The sequence below is a fragment of the Hyla sarda genome, chromosome 4 (genome assembly GCF_029499605.1).
Source record: "Hyla sarda isolate aHylSar1 chromosome 4, aHylSar1.hap1, whole genome shotgun sequence".
In the NCBI taxonomy this organism is placed as follows: Eukaryota; Metazoa; Chordata; class Amphibia; order Anura; family Hylidae; genus Hyla; species Hyla sarda.
The window spans coordinates 346,613,932-346,639,587 of record NC_079192.1 but is presented as its reverse complement, the minus strand read 5'-3'; the positions used below and the strand labels follow the sequence as shown (position 1 = coordinate 346,639,587).

Genomic DNA, 25,656 nt, shown 5'->3' with positions numbered 1-25,656 from the left:
TGGTATGTGGCCTAATGCTCGCCTCTGGGGCCGGACCTGGAGAGGGCAGCGGGCCCCCTCTCACGCTGGGCCCCTGTGTAGCTGAAACGGCTGCACAGGCGATATGTCTGCCCCTGTCTTGGACCACTCGCAGCGCCTTCTGCGTGTTACCTAAACAGGGCCTGTGTGTCTCCCCCTCTAAAAGCCAGCATACTGTTTCCAAGGGAGAACGCAGATTAGACTGAATCGCAATCTTATATACACACCTCCCTTCCCTGCTGCCTCATTACTTAAGAAGCAGGTGAGAGATACTTCAGGGAGAGCAAAGGAAATACACCCTTTCCTTGCCACCTTATCACATATCCCCCCCCCCCCCTTTGCTCAGACCACCGGGAAGGAGCACATGTATTTGAAAGGCAGAAACCATCTGCGTTTCCTTTCTCTTGGACAACTTTTGTCCCACAGTCTCTGAAGTCCTTGACTTTTTTCTTCCGGACTTTAACCAGCCACCAATTGCAAGTCTCTCGGTCACACCTCTCCAGTACCAGGTTCTTCACCCTGGTGTGGGCAGGGTTCTTGAAATTAAGGACAGAGAGGACCGATGCTTCTAACCTTTATCTTCTTCTGGCTTGCCAGACCTCTGCCTCTGCTTCAAAGAATCTTTCGGCCTCAGTGGCTTCACCAACCACTGTCTTGTTCTCTGTAGCTTCAGAGGACCTCCGACACGGGTCCATCTCAGTTTCAACTTTAGAGGACTTCCCACCTGGTTTCACCACAGTTTTGACTTCAGTGGATTTCTCACAGGGTTTCACCTCATCCCTTCCAGCTTTCTCTTCAGGGACACCAGCTTCCTCAGGTTTGGCTTCAGAGTCTTTGGCTCCTTCAGATTCTTGTGTAGAATCAGCTTCTACTACTTTTTGGCTCTTCTCTGCAGCTTCTTCAGGCTTACTGTTCTCTTCACCTGTAGCTTCAGTTGTGCCATTCTCTTTACTCATAGCTTTTGAGGTTGACTCTGGTTTAGCTTCTGCTTCAAAGGATTTCTCATTACCTTCAGAATTTTTGGTCTGCTCAGGTTCAGAGGATTTTCCACCTGAATTCTCCTTAGTCTCCACTTCAGAGGATTTCACACCAGGTTTCGGCTCAGTCCTAGCTTCAGAGGACTTCTTACAGGGCTTCACCTCAATCTTAGCATTAGAGGACTTTTTACCGGGCTTCAGAGAAAGCATTCCTGTATCCCGTAACTTCTGCCCCAGAAGCCTTTCTTGAGCCAATTCCACCATATCTTGGTCTCTGCTCTCTTTTAGAACTTCCTGGTCCTCTTTCCTCACATTTTCGCTGCTTACACTGGAGTTTAGCGGACTTCATCCTCTCACTGTCAAGTAACTCTGTCAAGTCCCTGACAGTATCTTCCGAATACAGCAATTGTTTCCTCAACTGTTCATTGTCCGCCAGCACAGCCACCTGCTCGTAGAGTTGCACTCCCAGCAAAACCAAGGCAGCTACGTGGGACCTTCTGCACATTTCTTTCTGCGCTTCCAGGCTCTCTTTTAAGATCTTCATCTCATCTTCCAGCTTTATATATTTCAGCTGCTCACTCTTGAGCTTTGCAGAGATCATCTTCTCACTGTCCAGAAACGGTTTCTTGGTCTTCTCTAACTCATTGATAGATTTTCCACTCTCACCAATCTGTTCAGATAGATCTGAGATCTCCTGTTGCAAATTCTTGTTTTCATGTTGCAGAGTCTCAACTTGTTCCAGGGCCTCCACATACTGCTCACGGAGCAAGTCATTGTCATGATGAGCAGATTGAAGAGCATGTGCAAGGGCATTCTTTGCCTTGACTTCCTCCTCAAGTTGTCTCTTAGCTTTAGAGACACTCTCCAGATTGCTAGCAAGAGCATCAACTTCCATCTTCATTTCATTCTTCTCTTTTTCAATTTTTTTCATGGCTACCAGCCTAGCCTTGTGATCACTCCGCAGAGCCTGATATGCACCATGTAGAAGACTCACTTCTTCTTGGAATGACATCCGCTTGGCCAGACTCTCCACTTCACTCTCCTTGCTGGTCACAAGACCCTGGAAGCGGGACAGTTCATCCTGCAGAGCCACTAACTCACTTCTGTGGTGCTCCATGACTTTTTCCAGCTGAAGCCTCGCTTCTTGCTCTTTCTTAAAGTCAGCAAGCGATTTTTCCCTCTCCTCTGTCAAGCGATGTACCTCTTTTTCTTTCCCCGTCAACTTCACAGAAACCATCTGCAGGGATTCTTCCAGATTCTGGATCTGCTCCAGTTTTTTTTCCCCCAAGGCCAGCTCGTCTTTTCCGAGACCTTTTACTGACAGCGGTCTCCTCACTCTCGCTGTTAGACCTTGAGACATCCTCTGGTCCTCTGTCAGACACTCGACCCAGCTCTTCTCCATCTCTAGATGAAGTCTCCCCCTTTTTCGGGGTTGCGGCCACTTGTGCCTCGTTATCATCATCAACAACAGGTGCCATCGACACCTGGCACTCTTCCTCTCTCACCACGTTGGCAACCCTGGAGCCTTTCGCAAAACACTACTGTCGGACCGGCAATCCCTTGGCGGTAAGTTTGTTGCCCCTAGCAACAACTTCAATGGCTCTTGGCACCAGCGAGTCAGGGTGATTCCCGATCAGTTCCTCTGAACTGTCTCTTGGCTTCTTGGCAGACTTTTCTTTTGTCTTGTCACAGTCTCCTTCACTTAGGACTCTGTCTGTGACCGTAAGCACAGCCCCCAGCTCCACTGGTACTCTCTTCCGGAGTTTTGGTTTTTCCGCAGCCATCTCCGTAGCTTCTATTCCAGTCACCTCTTTAACTTGACTAACGGAGTGTGCTTCAGCTCCCCTAGTGGTCTGGCACACTCCCACCTGAGATCTACCTAGGGTCTGCTGACACTCCCCGTCCTCAGCCTCTGCGGAGTTACTGTCCCCTGCTATGTGGTGTAAATCAAGTGTTGTGAGCCTATCAGGTGTTCCTGCTCTAGTCACCTGACTATCTTCCCACAACTGCTGAAAAAATTGAAAATCCTTCCCCAGCACTACTTCATACTCTAAGGTAGGCTCAATTGCAACCTTATGACTTATGGTACCATAGGGAGTAGAAATACACACATTAACTGTTTTATAACCACAAATACCGGCTTGTATAGACATTACAGCAGGGTCCGGCTTTCTGCAGCTGGACTTTACCAGACTTATTACACATTTTGGATCTAACAAAACCGTCATCTTTTTACCTTCTATTTCCAGCTCACACAGGTTTTCTTTTGTCCTGCGAGAGGTGGCAACAGTACATCAGAACACATTAACATAAGTGTTTCAAGAAAAACATTATCAGCCTGCATGGGTTCACAATATACAGCACCATTCACACAGTCCAGTAGAGACCCCCCAGTCCTCACTACTTGTGGAACCTTTGTGTGCGAACTCTCAGGTGCACTCTCGGCATCCCACAGCTGCCAGAAATACGGAAAGTCTCTGCCCAGTACAATTTCAACTGTAAGTTCCGCACATACCTCCATCATATGGCTTACTGCCCCAAAACATGTATCAAAAGTAATTTGAACAGTCTTACCGGGCTCCGGGCGGGACTTCACAAAGGGAATTATTTCCGGCATTATCTGAGATACAGTCTGGCAACAATCCAAGTCCACCCACAGTGGTATTCCGCCAACCAACAACTCACGGGACCGTGGCTTCATCCTGGCGACCACCGGTGTGGCCCACGTCGGTTGCCCCCAGCAACGGCCTGCCGATGTCCTTTTTCCAGAAAACAAAAAATTTCTGTTGCCCCTAGCAACGCTCCTCCACAGACACCATCCTGTGCTTGAACTCCTCTGCTGGGCTCCTCTGACTTGCAATCTTGCAGGGGGTTGCTCCTAGCAACGGCTCCTCTCAGACTTGCCCGTTGGTTGTCCTTGGCAACAGGTTGCCCTTAGCAACGGCGTGCCCGCATCCTCCACCAAAATGTGATGAACCGTCTTGGGGATTAGCTCTGGAATCTTCCTGGTCACTTTCCACGGGACACATTCCTCACAATAACACCACAGACCACAGTTCCGCATACAAGTCTGGCTCCTCGCCAGCTTTATTTCCACAGGTTGCAAGTAAAACAAAACATAAACAGGAACAAAATAAAGTCCTAGACCGTCTGGTCACTGACTACACATATCAGCGTGCCCTGACTACGAACTGGTGAGCTACCCTCAGCCAGTTAAACATGTGACTCCTGCAACCTGTTACTCACAGTTCACACCATTTCTTGGACCACTCGCAGCGCCTTCTGCGTGTTACCTCAACAGGTCCCATGTGTCTCCCCCTCTAACAGCCAGCATACTGTTTTCAAGGGAGAACGCAGATTAGACTGAATCTCCATCTTATATACACCTCCCTTCCCTGCTGCCTCATTACTTAAGAAGCAGGTGAGAGATACTTCAGGGTGAGCAAAGGAAATACACCCTTTCCTTGCCCCCTTATCACAATAAATATATATATATATATATATATATATATATATATATATATATATATATATATACAGTACAGACCAAAAGTTTGGACACACCTCACTCAAAGAGTTTTCTTTATTTTCATGACCATGAAAATTGTAGATTCACACTCAAGGCATCAAAACTATGAATTAACACATGTGGAATTATAGACATAACAAAAAGTGTGAAACAACTGAAAATATGTCATATTCTAGGTGGAAAGTGTCCCCAAGTGCAGTCACAGAAACCATCAAGAGCTACAAAGAAACTGGCTCACATGTGGACCGCCCCAGGAAAGGAAGACCAAGAGTCACCTCTGCTGCGGAGGATAATGTGGTGTCCCGATACCGTATTGCATACCGTACCTTGTATGGTTGTCCCCAATGTCAGAGTTACTACGTTCAAGTAGGGTCCCCCAGGTGGGACAGCCCCTAGTCGCCTCCTCCTTCTCTAATTTTATAATGTTTATGTGTACATATTTAATAATGGGTATATTTAATATGATGCATATCAGTATACTTACCTTTGTAGCGTCGCAGGACCTTCGGTCATGTGACTATGTTAATTCCTCTATGGTATGTTGGAGGACCTTTGGAGGTCCTTGGGTCACATGTTTACCCATAACCCTTTGTAAAGATGATTGACAGAAGTACTGGCCCAATCAGCTTAAGTCCAGCCCCTGCCCATATAAGGGAGCTGTAGCCAATGATCGCTCTCTTGGGTTGCTGCTCTCGTGGATGCCGGACTATCAGGATGGATCAATTTTCAAAGACAAGTTAGGCCAGAAGCCTGCCGGCCTCAGCCTCAATCAAACCGTGAGTCCTAAACTAAATCCCCGCTAAAGCTATCGTGACTGCTGGACCTCAAGTAAATCCCCTAAATCCAGCGGAACAGCGCATATCAGTCTAAGGACTCTAAAACGCTTAAGGTCCCAACCACTGTCAATCTCTAAAAGACTTTGCCTGTATAGAGACTGTTCCGGTTATGAAGCTTGCATAAAATATTCAGTAAAACTATCTGGTTGGGGACATTCAATTATACCATACCTCTCTATCGCTCTTGGGAAGGGAGGCGGTAGGACAAGCATTGCAGAGGAGCCCTCACCCTGGCGTCATGAATAGAAAGGGTTAATCAGACACCCTTTAATTGCCGCACAGCTACACCCCATATACCCTACACCCCCAGGCTATCACAATAAATTCATCCGAGTCACCAGCCTCAGAAATCACAGGTTAACAGCAGCTCAGATTAGAGACCAGGTCAATGCCACACAGAATTCTAGCAGCAGACACATCTCTAGAACAACTGTTAAGAGGAGACTGTGTGAATCAGGCCTTCATGGTAGAAACCCCACTTTTGTCCATAGGTGCGGGTCCTCTACCCCATTGTATGTGTGCATAATTGCACTTGGGGTTGAGCACCTGTTATCACCTTGAGACTACGTTGTTTTGTTCTTCATGGTAGAATATCTGCTAGGAAACCACTGCTAAGGACAGGCAACAAACAGAAGAGACTTGTTTGGGCTAAAGAACACAAGGAATGGAAATTAGACCAGTGGAAATCTGTGCTTTGGTCTGATGAGTCCAAATTTGAGATCTTTGGTTCCAACCACCGTGTCTTTGTGGGACGCAGAAAAGGTGAACGCATGGACTCTACATGCCTGGTACCCACCGTGAAGCATGGAAGAGGAGGTGTGATGATGTGGGGTTGCTTTGCTGGTGACACTGTTTGGGATTTATTCAAAATTGAAGGCATACTGAACCAGCATGTCTACCACAGCATCTTGCAGCGGCATGCTATTCTATCAGTTGTGCGTTTAGTTGGACCATCATTTATTTTTCAACAGGACAATCACCCTAAACACACCTCCAGGCTGTGTAAGGGCTATTTGACCAAGAAGAAGAGTGATGGGGGGCTGTGCCAGATGACCTGGCCTCCACAGTCACCAGACCTGAACCCAATGAAGGCAAAAGGGCCAACAAGTGCTAAGCATCTCTGGGAACTTCTTCAAGACTGTTGGAAGACCATTTCAGGTGACTACCTCTTAAAGCTCATCAAGAGAATGCCAAGAGTGTGCAAAGCAATAATCAAAGCAAAAGGTGGCTACTTTGAAGAACCTAGAATATGACATATTTTCAGTTGTTTCACACTTTTTTGTTATGTCTATAATTCCACATGTGCTAATTCATACTTTTGATGCCTATAGTGTGAATCTACAATTTTAATAGTCATGAAAATAAAGAAAACTCTTTGAATGATGTGTGTCCAAACTTTTGGTCTGTACTGTATGTGTGTATGTCTGTGTGTATACAGGTGAAACTCAAAAAATTGGAATATTGTGCAAAAGTCCATTGTATTTCAGTAATGCAACTTAAAAGGAAAGGAAGCATGAAGTGCTCCAAAATCTCCTGGTCATGTCATCTGCTGGTGTTAATCCACTGTGCTTCATTAAAGGGGTCCCTGAGACATATTATCCCATAGCCAAAGGATAGGGGATAAGATATTTCACCGCGGGGGTCCCGCCGCTTGGGACCCCCGTGATCTTGTATTCGCCACCCACCTGTTTGAGGGGTGTGACGGCCATCACACGGGAGCGGAGTCGTGACGTCACGATACTCGGGCCCCGTGGTTGCCATCCGGCTGTTTCCGAGCTGGCACCGTGGCGTGCAGCTCAAACAAGTGGGTGGCGAATACAAGATTGCAGGGGCCCCCAGCGGCAGGACCCCTGCAGTGAGGCATCTTATCCCCCATCCTTTGGATAGGGGATAAGATGTCTCAGGGACAGAGTACCCCTTTAATGAAGCACAGTGGACCAACAACAGCAGATGACATGGCTCCCTAAATCATATCATATATTGGGGATTTGGGGTTTTCATGAGCTGTAAGCCATAATCACCACAATTATGACAAATCACGGGTTGAACTATCTTGCTTTGAATGTAATGAGTCTCTCATATATTACTTTTACCTTTTAAAGGGGTTGTGCGCTGCCCTGCAGTTCGGAGCTCCGCTCACAGCGTCCGGAAGTTCATTACTCCGAACGCTGTGTGCGAGCTTCCGTGTTCGTGGCCGGCGGGCCTGACGTCACGCCCGGCCCCTTCGTGACGTCTCGCCCGCCCCCTCAACGAAAGTCTATGGGAAGGGGGCCCGACCCCTCTAACATAAACTTTGGTAGAGGGGGAGGGCGTGACATCACGAGGGGGCGGGCGAGACCTCACGAAGGGGCCGGGTGTGACGTCACGCCCACCGCGAACACGGAAGCCCGCACACCGCGTTCGGAGTAATGAACTTCCGGACGCTGTGAGCGGAGCTCCGAACTGCAGGGCAGCGCACAACCCCTTTAAGTTGCATTACTGAAAGAAATTAACTTTGCATGATATTCAAATTTTTCGAGTTTCACCTGTATAAACAAAACGTGGTCAAATTAGACTATGTTCGTCCAAGATTGCAGCTTTCAGAGGCCTTTTAAAAAAAGAAGAAATCGGATCGTTTACTAAGACTAAACCACTTTTGCTCTGCCCCGGTTTTAAAAAATCTCCCCCAATGTGAACAGAGCCCAAGCAGTATTGATGTGGAGGATGTGTAGTATGAATTAGTATAGCTGGGCCAGAGGCTGTAATAATGGACGGAGCTCCTAAGAGCCTCTAGAACAGGGTTTCCCACGCAGTGTGCCTCAAGATGTTGCAAAACTACAACTTCCAGTTTACGGCTGTCCGGGCATGCTGGGAATTGAAGTTTTTTAACAGCTGGAGGCACTGGACAAACCGCTGCTTTAGGAATCCATCTTTTAGCTGTCTCTTATTGAATGACATAGGGGTACAGCCGCACATTTATCGTAACTCCCATTCTGCCTCCGATACACACGGTGCATTACTCATCATTACAGCTACAATGGCGCTGGGGTTTCATTGTCCCCCACAGCCCTAGGGGAAAAAAAAAAAATCAAACGCCACGAGCTGTACAAAGAAACGCACAACCAATCACGGCGCATCTTACTGCACGGTACCCAAACACCGCCTCCTTTCCCGTCCCAAATATCGCGAGATCTGTGCTGTGAATATAAAGCGCTGCCCTCCCTGCGCCTGCCCTCACTAGACCGTCCATTGTAGTTTACTGGAGAGCGGAGCCTTTGCAGCCTTGAGGAATGGAAGACAGCATGGATATGGACAACATGGCTCCTCTGCGCCCACAGAACTTCCTTTTCGGTATATATCCTCTCTCCTTATCATGCTTTTAGCTTCGACTCTACACGTATCATGGCCGCCTATAGATAGCGTAGTTTGTGGCTGCACACATGGTTGGCGCTGTCGGCCGAGGCTTATATTGGGGCTGTATTTGGGTTTAAAGCTATAGCGGAGGGGCTGCGAGCAGAGACCAAGGGGTTCATGGGCGGCTGCGGCAAGTGGCCGCTCACGTGACCTGGTTGGGCGCCATGCGTCTTCCACGTGTTATTAGCCGGGTAGAGGGCTGGACTGTAGACCGGTCCTCAGTCATCAAATGTGAATAGTGTTCAGGCCATGTATGCGCTTTTTTTCTAGGGCTTTTTCTTTAGGGCCATTTGATGAAGCTAAGAATCTAGAGCAGGTGGTCGTGTTCACCAGTAATGGATGGGGGGTGGCTTGTACTCCATTGTCTTCACTGTCTATGTAGCTGTATTAGGAGATCACTATAGAAGGTGGGAAACTCCACACGTGTGTAAGGTTATTTATGCAATTCATAAAATTAGCAGCTAAACCTCTAATTGTGCGCCCCCCCCCCCCCATAGGTGGGACCTCCCCTGAGGGTAGTTTGCCCTACTGTATATAGAACTGCTCTGGACACCCCCCACTAAACTATACTCCTATGCAGTCAGCACCACCTTCTCCAGCTTATAGGCGCAGGTAGTTTCTTCCTACAAGTCCATTTTGGACTTGCATGGTGACTTAAAGGGTAAGTATCGTAAAGTAATACATATCCCCTACGTTTTAATTATGGGGGTCCAAGCCTGTTTGGCGCCCCCGATTCTACAGCACAGGAGCGCGTCACAACCACTGCCCGAAGCAGAGGCCACCATGCCCCCCTCCACAAAGCTCTATGGGAGAGCCGAAGATTGCTGAACGGTTCTCCCATAGGGCTTCATGGAGGGGATGTGGTGGCCTCTGATTTGGGCGGGGGTCGTGATGTGTTCCTGTGCTGTAGAACCTGAGCTCCAAACAAGAGATAGCGGGCGGCCTCAGCACTCGTACCCCTGCGATCTAAAACTTATCACCTATTCTTTTGGCTAGGGGAGAAGTTTTTCGTCACGATACTTATCCTTTAATTGTGCACAGCCCAGAGGGAGAGAACTGTCTTTAGTCTAGTGGCTGCAGGCATGATGCTGCCTATGGCCTATAGACTTAACAGCCTTGCATTTCCTGTTGCAAACTGCAGTCTCTGGTTGGAAACCACTGGCGGACTAGACAAAACTTTTATAGACCTTCCCCACTCCTGCTGTAGACCATACTGGTGTAAATATTGCCAGCTTACTGTCACATGGGAACATGAGAGCAGCTTTAGTACTTTAAGTTTTCCCAGGTTAAGGCCCCTTTCACACTATAAAATTCATCCGTTAATTGAGCCTTAATAACAGATGTTAAACGTCCGTTGCAAAATTCCATTCAAGTCTATGGGTTTCTTTGATTATCAGTTATAGCCCGTAATGAATAACTGACATTATTTGTGACGGAAGAAAAAACAGCACGTGCACTCATTTTTCTTCCGTCACAAGAAACGGGTAAATTAACGGCTGTTAATAATAATAATAATATCCGTTATTACTTCTGAGCATGCTCAGAAGAGGTGACATCAGCAGACTCACTCCTGCAGTGCTTAGGGACTACTACTCCCATCATGGAACAGACTTGATTCCATGATGGGAGTAGTAATTTCCCGGCTTCTGGAGTCTGCAGACAGCTGGGGTGTTTGTACTACTACCCATGTTTGTACTACTACCCACATCATGGAACAGTCTGTTCCATGATGGGGGTTGTAGTACAGGGGCTGAGGGATTGATCGCACCGGGCAGGGGAGCAGGTGTCATAGTCCGTAACCCTGCGATTTATCAGTGTTTTTTAACTCTCATTTTTAAATCCCCTGCGGGGACCCCTTAATGGCCGGTACCAAGGAGCCAATCAGGGCTCCCAGCGGAAGATTTAAAAATGAAAATTGTGAGTTGCAGGGGCCTTGTGTATATTAAAAGCGCTGGGGCAAGATATATGGCGCTGCAGGGGGGGGAGACATAGCCTATATATCTAGCCCCCCACAGCACATTAATAAAGAGATTACTCCCGACAGCGCATTTATGAATATAAATCTCCTGCCGGCGCATTGATAAATGTACACCCCCGCCGGCGCATTGATAAATGTACACCCCCGCCAGCGCATTAATAAATGTACACCCCCGCCAGCGCAAGTAACCCCCTGCAGCGCATGTATAATGTACTGTTGCAGGCTGCCATCTATATACAGATGCCGGTCTGTGCTATGAATGAAAGGTATTTCTATTAGCGGCGCATAGTGCCGGTTGCCGGCACTATATGTGCTGTTAATTTTAATATACCTTTCATTCATAGCGCAGCGCCAGCATATGTATATAGATGGCAGCCTGCAACAGTACATTATACATGCGCTGCGGGGGGTTACTTGCGCTGGCAGGTGGGTATACATTTATTAATGCGCCGGCGGGGATATATATTTATAAATGCACTGGCGGAGGTCATATATACAGCGCTATACATCTTGCGCGCACCCCCAACAGTGGTTTTAATATACATATGGCCCCTCACAATTTTCATTTTTAAATCTTCCGCTTGGATCTCTGATTGGCTTCTCAGTACCGGCCATTCAGGGCTCCCTGCGGGGGTTTTAGAAATGAAAGTTGCTCCCCTGCTTAATATCTTTTGATCACATCGGGTCTCCGAAGTGAGACTCGGTGCGATCAATCCCTCAGCCCCTGAACTACAACCCCATCATAGAACAGACTGTTCCATGATGGGGGTGGTAGTAGTACAACCACTAATGTAGCCTCCCCAGCTGTCTGCAGACTACCACAGCCAGTGAATTCCTACTCCCATCATGGAAAGAAGTCTGTTCCATAATGGGAGTAGTAGTCCCGGCTGTGGGAGACTGTAGGCAGAGGTGTTATGGACATAAATGACGGATGTTAGAACGTTTCTTAACGGATGAATATTTTAGTCATCCGTTAGCACCCGTTATTCCATCCGTTATTATACATCCGTTTTCACACAGAAAACGGACATTTAATAAGGATGAATGCTCATAGTGTGAAAGAAGCCGAAGAGAATCGGTACCCAGGAAGTGGTTTTCCTTTTTAACTCCTTAGCACCTTTTCACTGGTCAGATAAATGCATCAATACTAGGACAGTCAGTCTTGAGAATAGTGCCCCATGTGCTCCCATCTAAATTGAGCATCAGTTTGGTAGATGTAGTGCTGCCTATGGAGGTAGCAAACTAAAACCCTTCCGCTATCAGTCTGATTGGTGCAGTGCCCATGCCTGACCGCAAGTCCATTCAAACAGGTGTAGGAACTATATTGTCTGAATTTTGAGATGTGTAGAACACTTGTATCCTGTGGATTAGTTGTTTGGAGCGCATCTGTTAGGGCAAGTTCACGCAGCGGAATTTTAGATATTGGCACGGGGCTGTGTAGTCTTCTGCCAAAGGTTTTCAGTTTTAATAGGAATCTGTGCCATACTGTGTTTTTTCCTTCCTGCCTTTAAGGAGAGCCATAACTTTATTTTTCTATCCAGACCATATGAGGCCTTGTTTTTCATTTGACCAGCTATACTTTATAAGGACACCTCATTTTATCATAAAATGTACTGCTCAACCAAAATATTTGTGGTAGGAAGTTGAAACTGCAGTTTTACAGCTTTTGGGAGTTGCATATTTACACAGTACACTGAAGTGATAGATACCACTGTGTGTGTGACTTTTCAATCCCTGTTTTCTGGGATCTGATGTGACCAAAAATCTTCAATTTGGAATTTCTTTGTTTACTTATCCTCTTAAGGACTCTGGGCGTACCTGTACGCCCTGAGCCCGGTCCCAGTGTTTAAAACGGGGTCATGCCATGACCCCGCATCACACCGGGTCGGTCCCGGCTGCTAGTCATAGCCGGGACCCTGGGCTAATAGCGCGCGGCACCGATCGTTGTGCCGTGCGCTATTAGCCCTTCAGACGCGGCGATGAAAGTTGACCGCCGTGTCTGAAAGTAAAAGTAAACTCTTCCCGGCAGCTCAGTCGGGCAGAAATCGTGATGTCCAGATCAGCTAGGATGCGATGGAGACCCCCTTACTTTGCTCTGTCACATGCCCTCTGGGTTTGATTGCTCCAAGCCTGAGCTACAGGCTTGAGCAATCGAGCCCCTATCTTGCTGATCCATGCAAAGCTATAGCTTTGCATGGATCAGGGTAAAAGATCAGTGTGTGCAGTGTCATAGGTCCCTATGGGAGCTATAACACTGCAAAAAAAGTTAACAAAGGTACTTTAACCCCCCTTCCCTAATAAAAGTTTGAATCGCCCCCCTTTTCCCATAAAAAACTGTGTAAATAAAAATAAACATGTGGTATCGCCGCGTGCGTAGATGTCCGAACTATAAAAATATATTTAGTTAAACCGCACGGTCAATGGCGTACGCGCAAAAAAGTCCAACATAAAAAGCGATCAAAACGTCCAATCAATACAAAAAATTGTACCAGTAAAAACTTCAGAACATGGCTCAAAAAATTAGCCCTCATACCGGCACGTACACAGAAAAAGAAGTTATAGGGGTCAGAAGATGACAATTTTAAACATATAAATTTTCCTGCATGTAGTTATATTTTTCAGAAATACGACAAAATTAAACCTATATAAGTAGGGTATCATTTTAATCATGAACCTACAGAATAAAGATAAGGTGTCATTTTTACTGAAAAATGCACTGCGTAGAAACGGAAGCCCCCAAAAGTTACAAAATGGCGTATTTTTTTCAATTTTGTCGCTCAATGATTTTTTTTTTTCCCCATTTTAACAGATTTTTGGGTAAAATGACTGACGTCATTACAAAGTAGAATTGGTGGCGCAAAAAGTAAGCATCATATGGATTTTTAGGTGCAAAATTTAAAGTTATGATTTTTTAAAGGTAAGGAGGAAAAAATGAAAATTCAAAAAACGGGGTTAAATTAACTGGTGCGATGAAGAGATTTGTAAATTACTTCTACTAAAAAAATCTTAATCCTTCCAGTACTTATTAGCTGCTGAATACTACAGAGGAAATTTTCTTTTTGGAACACTGTGCTCTCTGTTCATTTTAGGAACTGTGCAGAGCAGCATATGTTTGCTATGGGGATTTTCTCCTACTCTGGACAGTTCTTAAAATGGACAGAGATGTCAGCAGAGAGCACTGTGGTCATGTCAGCAGAGAGCTCTGTGTTCCAAAAAGAAAATAATTACCTCTGTAGTATTCAGCAGCTAATAAGTACTGGAAGGATTAAGATTTTTTTAATTGAAGTAATTTACAAATCTGTTTAATCTGTAGCCCACTAGGGAGCAGTTTTACTTGGTTGCCCACTTTAGGTTGCACATATTCTACCATCATGTGACCGGTCACTGCTTGTCCGTGGGCGGGTTGTAACAGGCACTTGGTCCAGTTCACATTCTTTTTGCAGTTTTTTCTGTGGATTCAGCCTCACAGATTTGTAATGTCAGTGCAGGTATAGGGGATTTCAGATTCCATTCACAATCTACCACTGTACAAATCACTAGTGAGACCACACATGGAATACTGTTACAGTACGGGGCGCACAGAGCCCTTCCTCTTGGACCCTTCAGACACACAATAGCTGTAGGGACAAAATATACACACTTAACCAGACAATTATACATGGTATTATCTACGTTATATAAAGTTTGACAGGTACACTGGAAGACTCACATTGCAGGTGCTTGTAGATATGATCTCCATGCACACGGTTACTTTACTGCCATATTTTCTAGTAGAAATGCTGTTTCACTTGCCTGTGCTTTGTTTGTAGGGTGTGAACTCAAGGCAGATAAAAAGGAATATACATTTAAATTGGATGATGATGAAAGTGAACACCAGTTATCTCTGAGAACGGTAAGTAAAGAATTGTCTTCAACCTTTGTGATGTGGCCTATAACGAACTGGTCTATAGCAGAATGTTTACATTAAACTGGTTTTCTCAGACTTGTTGGTTGATATCCTACCCTCATAATCTGAGCAGTGGAGGTCACACTTGGCACCATTCCAGACTGCCTGTTTGCCAGTGCTGTGGTGCCCACATGCAGACACAAGATAGAAGTAGACAGCCTGTATTCTGTGTAGTGCCTTTGTCTGCTTATTGTAATTTAGCTTTTCACCAATGAAAAGAATGGGAGTTGAGCTGCAGCAAACCAGCACAGTTACTACACATTGTACAGAACTATATGTTCAGTTATATGTATAGCAATGCTACAGCTCTGGCAAACAGCTAATGTATGGAGGTCCTGTCTGTCCTGCGCAAAAATGCCCAAAGAAACCTGTTTAATGTGTGTCTCCAGATAACCAGACATACACAATGTAATGACAATTGATTCTATTTTTTTCTTCACTCATTTCAAACCTCACAAACTTCATTAGTAGTTTCCCATAAAGTGGTCAATTCCACGTCAGTGTGAAAGTACTCTTAAGCCATGTTCACACAGGGAATGTCGGTAGAGAGAATCTCCATGAGGAAATTTCCCTTAACGCAAACCATTGGCATAACATGCCGTCACTATGACCAATTGGGAATGTACCTTCTCATAGATGGCAATGCATTCAATGCAAAGTCTTCTGAAAGAATAGCCTGTTGTGGTTGTGTATGAAAGAATAGACATGTCTATTCTCTGTGGACACCGGGGTTTGAATTTTTGCCCCAGATGTTTCCTGCACGGAAATTCTGCTGTGAACAGCATGGCAGTATCCCATTGAATTCAATGGGACTCTGCTGCTGCGGAATCTCCGTGCAGAATTCCACACGGAAATTCTGGCATTTGAACATTGGCTCAACACCTGCACTACAAGCCTGCACCCAACAGGTTAAGGCAAACTTGCCAATTCCATATCTGTGCTCCCGTTCCATGGAACTCCATTTGGCAGTATGCCTCTCCTCCGCATAAGGAAGGAGGTGTGACGGTGAAGATCACTGTTCACAGGAGGCTTGAGAACAAAGGTGTGTAATTCTCACCGTGCCACCACAGTTTGTTGGAAAATCTTGTTGCCCTGTCTTTTGATTACGGTTTGTAGTGCTAGATTTTGTGCGCTAGTGGTCACTACACTAATACGTACCTTTTTTTATACATAATGATTTATATTTAATAATGTACTGTTTTTTGTGGTGTTTGATTGGAGCTGTTGTTGTTTCATTTGTGGTAGTACTGTCAAGCTCCTGTACAGCCAAATAGCAGGTTTCTATTGTTACACTCATTCCTATATGAGCTACATGAATACTTGGTCAGGTTTTTGTTCTACAGATTTGTCAGAAATGTTTGAATCTTATTAGACTCGACTGATTCCTTTTTCAGTGCAAATAATGTAGGGACATACTTCTGCTGTTTACATAAAATAGTTTCTAGGAAATTAGCTTTTCAATGCCTATAATTTTTTACATTTGGTGATCTCTAATACCCCTGTTGGAAAGTTTAGACACTTATACACATACGCATCTTGTGCACACTTTTCTATTTAGCTTTTATTTGGATTAAGTTGCTTTAAATGTTTTTTAAACTTACTTTGGTTTGCTATTCAGGTTAGTTTAGGTGCTGGTGCTAAAGATGAACTACATATTGTTGAAGCTGAAGGCATGAACTATGAAGGAAAACAGCTAAAGATCACTCTTGCGTCCCTGAGACCATCTGTACAGCCCACAGTAAGTATAAAAGGCATCTGGTATTAAAGTTTTGAGTTGATCATAATTTGCTTAATTTTTTTTATGATCACTGTTGGCCATCCACTGAGCTGATTATTTTCCACCATCTTGTGGATGGGGGATAAGTTCATCATGTGCAGCACTTCTGGCATACATGCTGCACACAGCCCTTAGTGTACCTGTCAGATCCCACAAAAAATGTTAATCATTACCTAGTGGCAGAAAATGTTTAATAAAATGTATAATTCCATATAAGATTGTAACACATTTATTTTCTTTAGGTTTCACTTGGTGGGTTTGAAATTACTCCACCTGTGACTTTGCGGTTAAAGTCTGGATCTGGTCCTGTATATGTTAGTGGGCAGCATCTTGTTGGTAAGTAGAATTATAAACTAGTAAAATCCTATGTAAACATAAAGGCCACAGAAACGGTCATGAGATTTTCAGCCTATACTTACCTAGTCCCTTTCCTCTGGCTGTAATCCCACCCCTTTCCAGTGAATGACAGTCCTAAATCACACCATAGTGTACCTATTGATCTCATCACTTTGTTTTCATCTGTAACCTTTTTGTCATGAAACAGCATATGCTTGACCACAATAACCCTTGCTTGCATATCGTAGAGCAGTGTTTCCCAACCAGGGTGCCTCCAGCTGTTGCAAAACTACAACTCCCAGCATGGAGAAAAAAAATGGACTTGCCTCCTACTGCTCCCCCCGTAGACCACCCCCCGCCCCTGGTATCCTGCTCCTGCCTGTCAGTGATATCCTGAATGACTGTGTGACTTAGAGCCTTGGTCCTCCCTTTGTTTCCGATTTGGCTCAATATGTCACGCTGCTGCTCAGCTGCTTTCGCCGGCTGAGGACAGTACTGTGATGGACGATTAACTGAGCTGCAGTGTAAGGAGTAGACTAAAAGAAGCAGTAACAAGACCACAGCCGAAGGCAGGGAGCAGCACACCAAAGGCACAAGGGAAAAGACGTCCATATTTTTTTTTACATTTTTCTTTCTTTTTTAATGCTGGTATTCTGGGCATTAAAAAAGATTGCATCCTGGAGTATTTTTCAATTCTTGAATGTTTGAGTGATAGGAAACAGAGGGTGGTTATTAATGGTACTTATTCTGATTAGGTGACTGTTACTAGTGGGGTACCACAGGGGTCCGTCTTGGGTCCTGTTCTGTTTAACATATTTATTAATGGCCTTGTAGAGGGGTTGTATAGTAAAGTAACAATATTTGCAGATGATACTAAACTCTGTAATATTTGGAGTCAGGAAGGAATTTTTGCCTCCTCTGGATCAACTCTGTTGGGACTCATTAGGGTATAGGTTGAACTTGATGGACTTTTTTTTTTTTTCAACCTCATGAACTATGTTACATCTTTTACAAAGCTGTAACTGGTAATCATTATCAGGTGTGTAATGACAATGAGGATCTCTACAGGGAAATGCTGTTGTACTTTGTTTTAAGTTTCGGATATGTCTATATGTAGCTTTAGAAGACATGGGCTCATCAGATGAGGAGGAAGAGGAGGAGGATGAAGAGGAAGAAAGCACCGAAACAAAGAATGCAAAAAGACCTGCTACTTCCACATCTAAGGTTCCACAGGTAATGTAACTTTCAATTTCTATTTACACTATTCCTGTTAGCAAAAATCCTAATCACCAGTTTGCTGAATTACATAGAAAAAGGCAAAGTTAGAAGAAGAAGAAGAGGAGGAGGATGATGACGACGATGATGATGATGAAGACGACGAGGATGACGACGAGGATGATGATGACGATGAGTAAGTTTTGAGTCAAATTGGGTCTAGTTTTATCTACCCGGTCTGGTCTCAATAGACACTTGAGTAGCGTAAATTCTACAATAAAACCTTGTCAGTTTGAAGTGGGGTGACTTACAACGTATGCAATGCAGTATTGCTGCTTAGAGTTGTGGGTAAGTGGCTAACCATTGTAAATTGAGCCAGATAGCAGCTGTAACTGTCTTGGATTTTTGTACTGCAATATGTAAGCACAAGCTAACCATGGCATCTGTTCAACTTCTGTAGTACTCATCTTGGCTTCACTTCGCTAGTGACTTAAAAATTTACGGGCTAAGGTTAGATGGCGTTTAGGCACCTTAAATGCTCTTCATAGACCACTGGTAAATGACAACCGATATTATTAGCCTTAGAAAATGTGGCTGGATTCATACATAATCTGATAATAAATTAATGCAGTGCCCAAAAAATGCACTTTGCTACAGAGATGGACCCCAAAAAAACTGTCTGGTTCATACCAGGTGCAGCTCTGGAGAACCCAGCAGATAGGTGCTAGGGGAATAAAATGAACCATACTTATTGCTTATCTTGTGTTAGAATGTGCCTTTTGTTAGCAGCTGATCAATCGAATTGGTGGTACAGAGCTGCAGCAGTGCCTCTTCCCTCCCCTCTGTTTTATGCACTCTTACCATAACAAATGATCAGCAAATCTTATAAAGTTATTCTTAATGTATTCCCCTAGTTCTTCTCTGCCAGTATCTGCCATTCTGCCTGTTACGGAGCTGGCAGATTCCCTTTACACTGCATGGAGTGAAGCAGACTAATTCTTACATATACATGAGATTTGTGTCGAGAGTGAGCCTAACTACACCTATACTAAAGTAGTTCCACTTGGAAATTCCGGTGCAGCAGAGTCGTCTTTGCTGTCAATGAGATTATGCTGCACACTACAGAATTTCACCGGCAGAGCGTTTCACTACTGAAACCTAGTGAACTCTTGTGTCCCTCGGAATCTCACTCCTTGGGGAAATTTTGTAGTGTGAATTAGCTTTAGGGTGTATCAAAGTAGTACTCCTGAAATAAAGGTAATTTAACACTGCAGTCCTTATACATGTACACTTTCTGGAAGCTTGCATTAATTACTACTTGGAGTACCGGCCATTAGGAAAAACTTCTGACATGTCCTAGTGACGTCCAAAGTTTTGTTCAGACCTCCACTGATCAGAATGAGCCAGGAGAAGTATGTGCTGCCACGCTCTGTTCTTCCTGCTGTCATGTGATAGACACTCCATAGACTTTGCTAGTGTCTTGATCACATGATGAAGGGAGAGAACGCAATGAAGTGCAAACTTCTACCAGCTCGTTGCCTTGATCTTTGGCTGTCTGAACACTCAGACTCCACCAAACCAAACTGACATGTGGCTAGGACATGAAGGTTTTCCAGATGACAGTGGCCATGTAAACATCTATGATGCTGTAGTTTAGGTTATTATACTTGGACTGCTAAGCTTGGTGAAACTACCTAACTAATTGGTGAAATTAACTTGAAAAGCTAATGTGATGAAGTAACTACTTGCACTTTGTCACAAGATGGTTCACTCGGCTATAAAGGGACCTGATTTAACAATAAATCTCTTCAATCTTGGGCCACTGAAGCTTTTGACGTTTGTCCCTGAATTTCCTTAAAATTAAGCTGGATTAGAACATAATTGCTTTATTCCAGAAACTGCACAATGTATGTGGTATTGCAGCTTGGTTCTATTGAAGTGAATGAAGTAAAGCTGTAATGCCACCAGAAGATTGTGAAGCGGTGTTTGGAAGAAATGGTTATATTCTAATTCTTCCTGGATAACTGCTTTAAAACACTATGTCTAAGCCTGTGGTGTGTCCTACTTTATGGATGATAGAATCCAGACAAGTGGTAATTAATAAAAAAAAATGGACAACTTGACACTTATTTGGATCTGCCTTCATGCTGAGGTAACTTTTATTTTGATTTAAGGGATGACGACGATGAGGAGGAAGAAACGCCAGTTAAAAAGGTATGTTAGCTTTAACCCCTTAAAGACTCAGCCTTATTTGGGCCTTAAGGACTCGGACAACTTTATTTTTACGTTTTCGTTTTTTCCTCCTTGCCTTAAAAAAATCATAACTTTTATATTTTTATCCAGAATAGTATGAGGGCTTGTTTTTTGCACGACCAGTTGTCCGTTGTAATGCCATCACTCACTTTACCATAAAATGTATGGCGCAGCCAAAAAACCTATTTGTGTGGGAAAATTAAAAAGAAAACCGCAATTTTGCTAATTTTGGAAGATTTCTTTTTCACAACGTACAATTAAAAATTACATGTTCATTCTTTGGGTCAATACAATTAAAATGATACAGACGATAACATACTTTTCTATTACTGTTGCGCTTAAAAAAAAATTTTAAAAAATTGCAAACTGTTTAAAGAGTACCTGTCATCATCTAAACTTTCCCTGATCCCCCTTCCCATCTGTCCCCTTTAACTATTCTTATCCCTGTGTTTATTGAGGTTTAAAACGCAGTGGAAATTGCAAATACTGTCCAGTGCTATGCATAGGACATAACACTGATCAGTATTATCGGTCATCTTCTGCTCTGGTCTGCTCGATCGCAGACCAGAGCAGAAGACCCGTGGAAGGGAGCAGAGGCAGGTGAGGGGACCTCGGCTGCCATGCTGGATGATCGGATCGCCGCGACAGCACTGGGGACAATACGATCATCCATTTTAGTGTCTGCAATGATGCATTGATCTGTATTGATCACGGCATCTGAGGGGTTAATGGCGGCTGTCTGCCATTAAGGGCGGGTCCCTGGCTATCAGCTGCCGGAACCTGCCACGCATGACTCGAGCATCGCTCCGATGCTCTCGGTTATGCATAGGACATAAATGTACGTCCTGGTGCGTTAAGTACCAGCTCACCAGGATATACATTTACGTCCTGCATCAAGGGGTTAAATAGTATTCAGGAGGGTTATATAAATATCAAAATTGAATTTTGGGATGTGATCAGTTGAGGCATTTTTATTTTATCTTCTAGCCTGCTCCAGTAGCAAAAGTGAAATCTGCTCAAAAGTCCAGCCACAATGGAAAGGCCTCTCAACCTTCCACTCCTGCCAAACCACCAAAAGTAAGTTTTAAAAAAAAAAAAATATATATATTTTTATTTTTTGTGGGTATTCCAATCTCTATGGTATCGCTAGGATATCCATCTGAGTCTGATCTCACTCAGATAGGCAGAAAGGCATTGGAGCACTGTGGGTTTCTTTCCTTTCACCTTTCCATTCCCCCTGTACAACAGTGTCCCTGGCTGACTGGGTTCCTAATCATGGAGACAGCTTGGCTTAGTCCCTTTACAATTAACTGGGACAGTTGTCAACATAATGCTAAATCTATAATCTGGAAGTAAATAAATTTGTTTTAGTATAGTTTAATGGTGGTTCATTTAATATAGGCCTGTTTTTTTTTCCAGCTGACCTGGGTTTCTGTAGTTTAATGGTTTAATTTTTTCAGACACCAGAACAAAAAGGGAAACAAGATGGCAAACAACAAACTCCAAAGACCCCCAAAACACCCCTTACTTATGAACAGATAAAGGAAAAAATGCAGGCTACATTTGACAAGGTATGTGCTTCATACACTTACTGTACTATAGACATACAATGATAAGTATAATTGATGTGAAATGAAGACATCGGACATGAAATTTTTCTTTTTAGCCAAACTGGAAGTTAGCCTAGAATAAAGCTTTCTGCCAAAAATGATTTGTAGAAGTTGCTGTAGTCTGGAATGAACATACAGCTGAAACGAGTTTCACCTGTATGCTGTGATCAACCATATACAGCAAGTAAGATTGGGACGAGCAGGGCTCTGTGCAGGCTCCTGGCTTGTTAGTCATCCTGATGTGTGAGCTTGAAGTGTCTGAGCCTCAGTGCAGAAAGCTCTGCGTGTCAGCCCACACTTCCTGCATTTTGTCTCTGCAGAGACACAGCTGCAGGGACAAGCCAGGGTTTTTCACCCAAAATATACATATTTGTTAACCAATGTATATTACCAAAATACATGTTACCTAAATTATGTAAATTGTAGCATACATGTGCATTTTTGTGTGCAACGTACCAGGGCTGTGCAAAGTCCTCTAGGCACTGTAGATTTACCAGACTCTACTTTGCTTATAAAAGCTTGGTAAGGATTTGATGATTAAAACTTGTGCTTTTTAGGGTGTGTCTCTTCCAAAAGCTGAGCCAAAGTTTACGAATTATGTGAAGAATTGTTTCAGAGCGGAGAATAAGAAGGTAAGCAGCAGAGGGTTATGCCTTAAGTCACATCAATTGAACAAGCAGCTTATAAAGACTTGTTTATGTATAATGTGCCCTGGCTTTTTTTCGTTGCAGATGATTGATGAACTTTGGAATTGGAGAAAGACCCTGAAAGATATAAAATAATTCACATTTCTCCCCTTCCTTATTTTATATTTTTATGTTAACATTTTTTTCTGTCTGGAATGTCTTCATCCTGTTTTGTACACCTCACTCTTCTAGAGAAGTCGTGATTTATTGGCCAGGTCATCAATGTAAATGAAATAAAACTATTTTACTTGAGTTTCCTTGGTTTGTGATGTGAGATGAATTTCATTTTATTCCATTCTAAAGTGGAGGAAAATGTCCTCGAAACGAATTTATGGCCACTTGTGATCTTATGAGTGCACAAACTGTGGAGGGTTGGGACCAGATTCTCCCTCCATTTAGAAGCAGACATAGGTTTCATCTCAGGTTCTCATCCTAGCTTAGAGGCTTTTACTAGTGAGCTCAGTCCAAGCTTGAGCAGAAGTAAAACTGAATATAAAAATATAATGGAAAGATTTTCCCTTTTTGTTTTGGAATGTGATCTATAAAGCCATATTGAGGCATAATTTGTTTTGCTTGTTATGTTGTAAAAACAAGTCATATTTACCTTCTCCCATATCCCCTTCCTGATTTCCTCTGCCTGATTTGGCTTTCTGGATGAAGTGCTGAGGTATGTCTTTGTTGTATCTTTTTGAATGCTTGTCTTTTGTGGGACATAAAGGCCCTCACTTGTTTCAAAGTACTATTAAAGATGGAATTATTACTTAACGATAATTTGTTTTTCATGAGTTCATCATTACAGCACCACCATGAGATTGTCCCCTGTAGCTTTAATAGGAACAGGAAACAGAGGTTAAAAAGGCCCCTCCCCATCAACCCCTCTGGTTTTAAATTAACTAGAGCATAAACAATAAATTTATAATATTTATCAACATTGAAAGACTGGAATTAAAGGGTGCTGTCATGAACTCATGAAAAAACGAATTATCGGTAAGTAATTCCATCTTTTCACTTCATCATGAAAGCACCACCATACCATACATACCAGATAAACAGCAACTTCGGCCAAAAGGTAGGTGTTATGAAAGATGTTACAGTCAACTTATAATGGTTGAAGGTATGCGGAGATCACAATGTTGCCGCTCTGCAAATCTGTTTGATGGAGGCTGAGGCTTTTTCGCGTGAGCGAACGTCGATACAAGGCCCCCACATTAGGTGCAGCATACTCCCTCCCCCCCCACATTAGGTAGGCAGTGTTCCCCCCACATTAGGTTGGCAGTGTTCCACCCCCCCCCCCCCCCCCCCGCACATTAGGTTGGTTGTGTTCCCCCCCACAATAGGTTGGCAGTGTTCCTCCCCCCCCCCCCCCCCTACATTAGGTAGGCAGTGTTCCCCACAGACATACAGCCTCCAGCCATATACAGTGTATGGCTGGAGGCTGTATGCCTGTGTACTGCCCCACTTCAGTGTTCCGACCACCACTCCTCCGATCCAGCCATAGCATTAGTTCCCGGGACCGGAGAAGCAGTGGTCGGAACAACAAAGATGACGTCCAGCTGGCCAGCGTACATCATCCTCCTCCTCGATGCTCTGGTCTTCTGCGCCTCTGTTGCTATGAGCGCACGCACGGGACGTCACTAACGTCCCGGCAGGCGATATCTCCCGGCGGCCCCTGCATTTTTAAACTTAACGCGGGGCCGAAGAGTTAACGGTGGCATCCCTGTTTCCCGGAAACATCTTTCGTGACACAGGGATGTCCTTAATAGTGATGGGGGGGGAATAGCCCCGTCGCTACAGGACGGTCAATCACCGGCTCTGCTCGGGGCGTCGGGCCAGCTCGGGGCCCCAAGCAATTGCTTGGTTTGCCTGTCCTGTAGCGACGGGCCTGCTCCAGCGGGCCACAAATGTGCATGTGTCCACTCAAACGGTCAGAAACATACCCCATGAGGGTCAGACGTCCACAGGTGTGGGTTGTGCTCACAGCTCATCACTATGCAGGACATTTGGCATTTACCAGACACCCCTAAGATTGGCAAGTTCGCCACTGTCACCTTATGCTCGTCACAGATGAAAGCCGGTTCACACTGAGCACATGTGACAAACGTGACAGTCTGGAGACGCTGTGGAGAACATTCTGCTGCCTGCAACATCCTCCAGCATGGCCGGTTTGGCGGTGGGTCAGTAATGGTATGGGGTGGCATTTCTTTGGGGGGCTGCACAGACCTCCATGTGCTTGCAAGGGGTCACCTGATTGCCATTAGCTACCGAGATGAGATCCTCAGACCCCTTGTGAGACCATATGCTGGTGCTGTTGGCCCTGGGTTCCTCCTAATGCAAGACAATGCTAGACCTCATGTGGCTGGAGTGTGTCAGCAGTTCCTACAAGAGGAAGGCATTGATGCTATGGACTGGCCTACCCGTTCCACAGACCTGAATCCGATTGAGCACATCTGGGACATCATGTCTTTGCGGATGCTTTAGTCCAGGTCTGGGAGGACATCCCTTCAGGAGCTTGCCCAGGTGTTGTAGGGAGGTCATAAAGGCACGTGGAGGCCACACACTACTGAGCCTCATTTTGACTTGTTTTAAGGACATTACATCAAAGTTGGATCAGCCTGTAGTGGTTTTCCACTTTGATTTAGTGTGACTCCATATCCAGACCTCCATGGGTTGATAAATTTGATTTCCATTAATAATTTTTGTGTGGTTTAGTTGTCAGCACATTAAACTATGTAAAGACGAAAGTATTTCATACGATTAGTTAATTCATTCAGATCTAGGATGTGTTATCTTAGTGTTTACTTTATTTTTTTGAGCAGTTTTCATTAAATTAAAGAAATGATGCAAGTATTGACGAAAATTTACCACTATCATAAAGTGGCCTTTTTAGCGAGAGCACTACCACTTGTATGCTAATGTGTACACATTAGCATACAAGTGGTGGTGCTCTCACTAAAAAGGTCACTGCATTGTACATCCTTAAGAAGAAATGAAGCAAGACACGGATCACTCACCTCCATTTCAATGCTGTGTGATATATTCAAAAGATAAAAAGTGGCTATGCATGGACAGATGGTATGGCAGGGCAGTGGATCGCAGCGCAGC

General features: G+C 44.3%; 1 protein-coding gene across 1 annotated transcript; it reads left to right on the top strand.

Moving 5' to 3' along the window:
* The first annotated feature begins 8,532 nt into the window (after positions 1-8,532).
* On the top strand, positions 8,533-22,806 carry NPM1 (nucleophosmin 1). Its single transcript, XM_056516556.1, has 11 exons — positions 8,533-8,690; positions 14,541-14,623; positions 16,296-16,415; positions 16,697-16,790; positions 17,908-18,023; positions 18,101-18,201; positions 20,180-20,219; positions 21,246-21,335; positions 21,719-21,829; positions 22,426-22,500; positions 22,600-22,806. Exons 1-11 carry the CDS (start codon positions 8,630-8,632, stop codon positions 22,648-22,650), a joined length of 942 nt encoding a protein of 313 aa, XP_056372531.1. The 5' UTR covers positions 8,533-8,629; the 3' UTR covers positions 22,651-22,806.
* The last annotated feature ends 2,850 nt before the right edge of the window (positions 22,807-25,656 follow it).